The 7,855-nt window shown below is 62.1% G+C and overlaps 2 protein-coding genes across 2 annotated transcripts in view; one reads left to right on the top strand and one right to left on the bottom strand.

The window, feature by feature from the left end:
• Positions 1-227, bottom strand: part of NOB1 (NIN1 (RPN12) binding protein 1 homolog) — a 17,736-nt gene extending 17,509 nt beyond the window's left edge. The window contains exon 1 of the mRNA XM_035898038.1: positions 69-227. Within this exon, the coding sequence (XP_035753931.1) occupies positions 69-227 (159 nt within the window). The remainder of the gene's footprint in view (positions 1-68) is intronic.
• Positions 228-1,149: 922 nt separating this feature from the next.
• Positions 1,150-7,855, top strand: part of WWP2 (WW domain containing E3 ubiquitin protein ligase 2) — a 45,876-nt gene continuing 39,170 nt past the window's right edge. The window contains exons 1-3 of the mRNA XM_035898039.1: positions 1,150-1,253; positions 1,823-1,970; positions 2,251-2,330. Of these exons, the coding sequence (XP_035753932.1) occupies positions 1,184-1,253; positions 1,823-1,970; positions 2,251-2,330 (298 nt within the window). The 5' untranslated portion in view covers positions 1,150-1,183. The remainder of the gene's footprint in view (positions 1,254-1,822; positions 1,971-2,250; positions 2,331-7,855) is intronic.

A 7,855-nucleotide genomic window follows, 5' to 3' on the forward strand; every position in this document is an offset into this window, starting at 1 on the left:
CCGCCGGCCCCGCTGTATCGGGGGCTCGTGCAGGCAGGGACCCTCTGGTCCGTGACCTTGACACCCACTGCGGGTGCCCGCACTCGGCGCATCCTCTCCAGCTCCCCTGCCTGGGAGGTGCGGAGAGGAGGACTGCTGCCCGCAGGCTGAGGAGGACGGTGCGAGTCGATAGCTGACTCCGGTCCCAGACTGAGCACCTCGTGCTTCTGCGTGAGACATGACCTCATCCTTCTACTTCGTGGTCGGGCATTTCGGCAGAGGCGCCCAGCCACGTGTTCTGCCGGCGTCCCCGGCTGTTACAGCCTGCGCCTTTCCTGCCTGCTCCCTGTCCCCGGTGGGTGACTCCAGGGGAAGGCTGCAGCAGAAGGGGCAGGGGGAAGCGCTGTGCCTGTGGTGACAGTGACGTGGCGCTGGAGAGTGAGGAAGTGGTGAGCGCCTGGGGAAGTGGAGGTCTGGGCGCGTAGCCTGCTCCACAGTGTGATCCTTCTCTGTGTTCGGAGCAGCTGCGGTCTCCGTCCTCTCCACAGTGTGTTAGAGTAGATGGGACCGATTTTTCTGTGGGATTTTGCTGCCAGGGAGACACCCAGGCTGTCCTTGAGGGATGCGGCTGCTTCCCCATACTGCGACCGGACTTTCCTCTATTCTGCTGGTGTCCCTGCCTCGTTCTTTCTGAGGGATCCCTTGCGTGGTGGCCATGCAGGCTGCTCGCCGGCTGGTGCTGCTGCTCAGCAGCACAGAGCAGGGTGTGAGACAGCCTGCTGAAGGCTTTGGAGGCTGCTCTGTCCTTGTGCTGGCTGTCATCGGCAGCGGCCTTTGGGGCAGGGGGAGCTGCAGCCACCCAAACAGGGTGTCCAGAGGGCAGAGCACTGCCCAGCTTGGCTCAGATCTCTTTGGGCCATGGTGGCACCGTTGAAGGGGAGTTTCTCCCACTGAGGTGCAGTGTTGCTGTTGCCTGCGGTGCAGGGCTGGTTTATCAGGAATGAGAGGGAACCTGTGTTTACCAGGCATGTGCCTGTCCATTGCCAAGTCTCCCTGCCATGTGGGTCGCTTGCAGTAACAGCCAGGCTGTGTTCAGGCCCGGAGGTGCTGACCTGGGGCCCCAGTGCAGCCCTGGCTGCCTCTGCACGGTGGGAGCGGTGCTAAGGTGTCTCCTCTCTCTCTGCTTCCAGCCAGGGGTGATGCCATGGCTGCTGCGAGCTCCAGCAGGGCCAGGGCTGGGCCGCCCTGCGAGAAGTCCCAGCTCTCTGTGAAAGGTGGGTTCTGCTGCCTCGATGGAGGTGGATTTCAGAATGTGGATTTTGGGTGCGTCTGGTCCGGGCGTGTGCTCTGCCTGCACCCCGGGCTGGGAGACGCCAGACTGGGGAAGGCCAGCACTGCCCTGCATCCCATGGGTGCCTGGAGAAGCAGAGTGGCTGGGTGCTGGGCTCTGCCGTCTCCTCTCCCCGGCTGCCATGGGGACGGGGCTCCATGGCCCTGCCAGGGCCGCGTCAGTGCTCCCGTGGCCGCGAGATGGCTCCCGACGCCTGGAGCTGCGTCCCCGGCTCTGCCCCCCAGCCCCTGCACAGGGCCTGGCCGGCCCGGGGGGGGTCAAGGTGGGGGTGAAGCTGGGGACAGGCAGTGAGCAGGGGGAGCTGGTGATGGGAGCACCTGGATATGGCCATTGCTGCCATCAGGAGAATCGCTTCTCGCTCCCCCTCTCCCAAAAGCGGGTTCACTCTGTGGTGAGTCATGGCACCCCGAGCTGGCAGGGACGGGGTGTGAGTGTGTGGGACAGGGTCTCCCCTGTGCCTGTGTCACCCTCTGCCTGTCCCCCCCTCCCCAGTGGTGTCGGTGAAGCCCAAGGCACACAGCCGCCCCTCGCGGATGAACTGCTATGTGGAGGTGGCAGGCGACGGGCTGCCCAGCGAGACCAAGAAGACGGGGAAGCAGATCGGGAGCTCTGAGCTGCTGTGGAACGAGATCCTCACCTTGTAAGTCTCTCTGACCCCCCAGTGTGGGGCTGGGACTGGCCCTGTCCTCCCTGGTGTACCCCGCTGTGCCATCGGCTGGGGCCGCTCAGATCTCGGAGATCTTTGCCCCCTGGATGAGGATGCTGCCAGGGACAGCCGGGCTGGGAGGGGGGCTCCTATTGCCCTATGGCCTTGCCTGCGTCCCTCTGCTCCCTGGCACTGGCAGGCCTGGCACTGCCTGCTCCCCGAGCATGGAGCAGGGACGAGGCCATGGTGATGGCCCCTTCTCTGGTCTCTGCAGGAACGTCACGGCTCAGAGCCCCTTGGACCTGAAGGTGTGTCGGCCTCCAGCTGGGGGCCCTGCGCTCTGCTCGCCCGCCCGTAGGTGTGGAGCGGGGAGGAGAGGTGGGGGACCCGGAAGCTCCCATGCAGCCCCCCACCCCAGGGAGGGAACAAGGTGCCATTGTGTGCCCCGGGCTGCCTGTCAGGGCCGGGGGGCTGGGGTGTGACAGAAGCCATACCTCCCCTAGCCAGGGTGCGTGGAAACACAAACCCCTCAGCTATTTGCTGCCATTTGTGGTTGCCAGAGTGTGGCTCGTGACAGCAGCTACTGCATAAAGGCAGCCATTCAGGGCTTGGGCCGCGCAAGCGGCTGTGTGGGGCTAGAAAAGGCTCGCTCTGTCTTTTCCAAGCAAAGCTCCGCCGCTTGCGAGAGACAGACCTGGTATTGAGCGGGGAGAGGGGCCTCCCGTGCCCTGGGGAGGGGTACAGGGCTGGTTCAGATTCTCCCCCATGCCAGGGGCTGGGGTGAGCTCCTTCCCCTGGCACTGCCAGCTATGAAACCACTACAGCGTCCCCACTGTGCTGTGCCCCTGGGTGGCACTTTGTCCTGCTGGGGCAGCGAGGGCCATGCAGGGAGCTCTGCTGCCGTCGTCTCGCAAAGCCTGTCGGGATGTGAACGTCTGCCCTGGGTAGCTGCCGGCCTGGGTTGCCTGTTGCTTGGGCTGCTTTTGTCAGGCAGCCTGCAGTGGGGGGTCTCTGCCCCAGGGCATGCTCCTCTGTGTCTTTTTCTTCCCAAGCTGTGCAAACGCCCTGCCATGCTGGGCTGCTGGAGCCGCTGCTGCTCCTGCCCTACCTGCCTGCTCCTCTGCAGGGGCACACAATCGGCTCTTTCATTAGCAGGCGTCCCAGGGGGCTGTGTGGAAAATGAATGGAAAAGGCAACTGGCTGTTCTAGCTTGTCCATTAACATCCACCAGAAAAAACGTGTCAGATTTTTCCTTGACACCGTGGACTGGGAGGGAGGACTCTTAAAGCTGCAGAGCCTGCCCTGCCCTGCCAGGAAGGTGCTGCCGGGGGGCAGCCAGCACCGCCCGGATGAGCCACGTGCTCTCATCTGCCCATCTTGTCTAGCCTGGTGTCTGCTCCCTCCCCTTCTCTGCAGACTCGCCGCTTGGCCTTTGGGCTTTGCCGCAGCTCTGAGCAGGCCACAGACTGCTGCCGGTCCTCCAGAGGTCCCGTGGGAGCCTGTGTCCCTGGATGCCTGGGAGACCCCTTCCTCAGGGAGGCTTCTCGCTGGCCGAGGGGAGGGGAGCCTATTCCCTCTGCCTGCCAGCCTGGGGAAGGGGCCAGGTCACACAAGGGCATGCAAAGGGCGTTTGGGATTTCAAGCCATCCCGAGTTGGACAAGTGATGTCCTAACGCAGCCCACGACCTTCTGCCTGGGGAAGGCACCGAAACGCTTGTGCCCTCTGCCACTGGTGGGGGGCGGCTGTCCTCGCTCCGTCCTGGGAAGAGCCCAGCAGGGGTGTAGCTTCCCCAGGGGCTGCTCCTGCCGGGCAGCAGACCCGCTTTCTGGCTTAGTTGCATTTGTTACGGTTTTGGTGAGGTTTTCTGTAAGTTACTGATATGTGAATGTAGCTGTGGCCTTCGGTTTATGTTCCTGTAGTTATTCTACTTGGTGTGGAAGAATTGTTCTGGTTGCTCTGCTTTCGGGCAGGGGTGGTGTTCTCGCTGCTGGTGACGTCCATGGCAGTGCATGCGGGGCTCCCGCCTGCCAGGAAGAGGCTGGAGCTCCCCCCGTTCTTTCTGTTGGCCCTCCTGCCAAGCACGCCTTTCTTCAGGTGGAAGAGTCTCGGCTCTGAGGCCTGCAGCCTGGAAAAAGAGCTCAGTGATGAGCCCAGGCAGGCCTGAGCTCCTGGGAAGTTGGGGAGAGCCTGCTGGAGCTAACAGCCCGAGCTGCTGGACAGGAGCTCCTGCTCCAGGCGGCTCCAGCCTTGCTTTTGGGCTCACTGCGCTTCCCACCGCCTTGGCAGGCGCCCCCGGGGCCTCTCTTCTGGCAGGCAGCGCCCTCCCGCTTTCAGAGGGGATTGGCCAGGGAGACGGAGAGGTGGGTAAGAATGGGCTCAATCACAGAAAATGAGCTGGAGCCTTCCACCGAGCTGCTCCCAGGGCTCCCATAAAACAGCTAATTTGCAATGGCGCAGCCCCCTGCCCCGGCCCCCGAGCTGCTGCCTGCCTCAGAGGCACCTCTTTGTTCCCAGGCTCCGGGAGCTCCTCGCCTGCTCCTCCCGCGAGGCCTGAGGAACGTCCCCGGCCAGCCTTGTGCTACTGCCTGCCACTGGAAGCCGATACTGGGTCTTGCTGGTTTTTGCTGGTCCCCCTGCATGCCGAGCAATGGGTGTCTGTGCAGGCGCTGGAGCGAGCCAGGCTGCAGCTTGCAAATGAAAGCGCTCGCTTTTATTACTTGCTGCTCGGGTTGCAAGTTGCATCAACAAGCTCCTGTTTCTTGAGTGGCACCAGGTGCCAAGGTTTTACAGATCCTGCAGAGCCTTTTCTTTCCCTGCTGCTGCACCCCAGGCAGAGCTGCCGGAGCCGTGGCCTCACGGGATCCTCCAGGAAGCCAGCAGCAGACCCCCAAACCTCTGGAAAGCTGCAGCTGCCTCCGTGTCGTGGATATGCTGCCGTCAGAGAGGCTCTGCTGCATGGCCCGGCAGCAAAGGCTCTTAGCGAGGAGTTGCGGAGGCAGACGTGCAGGCTGGCTGAGGTGACCATTAGTGAGCTGTGAGCTCTGCAGCGCTGGGCAACAGTCCTGTAGAACGGGTTGTCCAAGCCAGTAAGTCACAGCGGGGGTCAGACTGTGCCTACCCTGTGTCACCTTTTGGGTGTCGCGTCCCGAGTGTCCTGCAGTGCTGATGCGTCTGTGACCACCAGCGCTGTCCCTGTGCCCTGGCCACCTCCAGGCTCCCTTTGGATGGGAGGCCAGGCTCTGCACCTAAGCCAGCAAGTGGGCAGGGTCTGCTGGCGCTGGTCCTGCTGTGCCCTGGCCGGTCTATTTTGCAGCCAGCCACCTGCCCCTGGTCAGAGATAGCGGGCTCTCCAACTTTTTTCCCATCTTGTCTTCCTTCCCAGGGCTGTGATGGTTCAGAGGAAAGAAGCAGAAGTCAGGTCCTCCTGGTTATACCTGGCAGATAAATGGAGCGGGGCACACTTGTCTCTAAGCCGCGGTGGCTGAGGCAGGATCAGCAGCAGGGGCAAAACTTCCCACTACCTGGGGAGACTTTTACTTTTTACCCGGGACAGTAAGGATTAATCCTTCCCCTAAACTCTGGGTTCCTCCTTGGTTTAGGGGTGGCTGTGGAAGGTCTAACTGTCCCCTGCTTCCTCCTCAGTGCTCCCACTGGGGCCGAGAGTGTCTCTGCTGGTGTTATTTTCTGCCCTGCTTTTTCTGTCTAGTGTCAGAGGGCTTTCGGGGCAGGGTTCTGGCTCTGGGATTTGATTCTTTTGCAGATTGATGGGGGGCAAGTGGGTTGCTGGCTGGAGTGTGTGGGTTTTGGGGTAGCCCAGAGGCTCCGCTTAGCTTCTGTCTGCATAAGCAGCAGCCCTGGCTGCTCCGTGGGGGGCTGCCCTGAAGGGGCGACGGTGGGTACAGCTTTGATGGCCTGGAGCCCTTTGAGTGGAAACTGGCCTCTGCATCCAGTGGAACTGCACGAAGAGGGTTTGGGGAGCTGAGAGGGCGGGAAGCACCGTCCGCCTGTCTGGCTGGAAATTCCTGGCTGCACGCGTGAAGACGGAGCCACCCAACCCAGGGAAGAGGCAGAGGGGCTGCCCCTTCCCGCGCGGCAGCTCTCCGGTGCCCGCAGGCGTCCGACGCGTGTGGTTCCTGGAGGGCTCAGGCTCGGCCCGGGGCCGTTATCGCGCTGGCTGCTACCAGCCTCGCTTCGTGGAACCGTAAATCCGCTTAATGGGCTGGGTGGGAATTCCAGCTCACCTCTGCTAAATGGGAGCTCTGATGCTGCGCGCGGGGCACTGGAAGTAGCTGAACTGAGACCTTATTCAGGACCAAATCACCCCCCGACCCCCTCCCAAAATAATAATAATCCCTCTGACATTCTGGCTGCCGGCGGGACACAGGCAGCCTTTGTGCTCAGCCATTCAGGGGACCCTCTGTTGGTGCAACAGCAATGTCCCTTTGTGCGTCCCGCGTGCTGGACTGGGACAGTGAATGGAAGGTTCTGCTAGTGTTTATTTTCTTTAAAAAAGCTGAAGGGGGTGGAGAGGGGGAGAAGGAAGCCGGCTGGGAGGTTCATGTTCACATCCTCCACTTGGAGACACCTTGTCTTTGCTCCTGCGCTGCCGCCCCCTCGGCTGGGCGCCTGCACAATGAGGGCTTGTGCAGCTCCGGCGGGAAGAGCCGCGCGCGCGGCTGCTGGGCACTCGCAGAGGGGGATGCAGGGGACCCCCGGAGCGTGCGGGCACGCCTTCCACACGGCTCGGAGAAAATGCAAATTCCTATGGCTTGGAGCAGCTGGGGAGAAACAGGGTCTGGATTTGTTCTGGTTTTCGGCCGCACTCAGTAGCATCTTCTATTGCAGGCTCTTAAAACGGTCAGCGAGGCTAGGTCCCCTTGGAAGCAAACTGAGAGCAACTCCTTTAGGCAGATGTGTAAGACCAGGCTTAGCAGAATCCTTTGTCTGATGATGGGTGGTTGGGCTCCAACCTTGGTGCTATGCCCTTGTAAGCACGTGCTGCTGCTGTGCCTGGACCCTGGGCACTGCGGGGACACCGGCCTCCTCGGCACTAAAATCCTGAGGTATTTTCACGAGACCCATGAGTGCAACCTGTCCCACAGGCCCCGTGATGCTGAGTTTTGGGTACCTGTTGAGCACTCTGCAGGGCAGAGACAGCTCAGAGGAGGGGGTGGTGAGCCATAGGTGCTGTTTGGGTGGCAATTGCACACCCTGGGGCCCCATCAGCCTGTCTCACCCTGGAGCCAGAGGGGGGACGAGAGGTCCATGGGGAATGTGTTCCCATCCTCCGCCTGCTCCCGCTGGCAGGTACCGCACCCCATCCCCACAGCGGACCGGGACAAAGCAGGTTGCTAAAAAATGGTGCCGTTGTGTCATGAGCAATCTGTGTATAATAAAAATATTATTTGAGCAAATGAGTCAGGAAGCGTCTGGGCTGCTGTCCCAGGCTGGCACAGCCAAATTTTTCTGGCCTTCTGTGGCGGAGCAGGGTGTTTCAGCCCTGCTGGCTCCGGCAGGCATTGCTGCCGTGGTGCGAGAGCCCTGCCTGCCCGTGGGCACCGAGGGCCCTGGTGTTCTCTCGTCACTTGTGGGGACGTGGCTCTGCAGTAGGTGGCTTTGTGTGCACGGCTGGGGGAGGCGTGCAGCCGGCTCCTTCGCCCTCTGCCTTGCTCCAGCCGTGCTGGTGGCTTCCAGGGACACCTCGTGCTGCTGTCTGTGTGCAGCAGGGGGCTGTCGGGAGGCCTCGGAGGAGCTGGAAGGGTGGCGGGTGTCTGTCCTGGGGCGCAGGGGGGCAGAGCACCGTGGCCACCAACGTGTGTCAGTGAAACAGGGCAGGCACTGGCACATGGCCCCGTGCTCGTCTGCTCCCCTTCCCCAC

Source organism: Egretta garzetta, unplaced genomic scaffold (assembly GCF_000687185.1).
Source record: "Egretta garzetta isolate BGI_Z169 unplaced genomic scaffold, ASM68718v1 scaffold67, whole genome shotgun sequence".
NCBI classification, from domain to species: domain Eukaryota; kingdom Metazoa; phylum Chordata; class Aves; order Pelecaniformes; family Ardeidae; genus Egretta; species Egretta garzetta.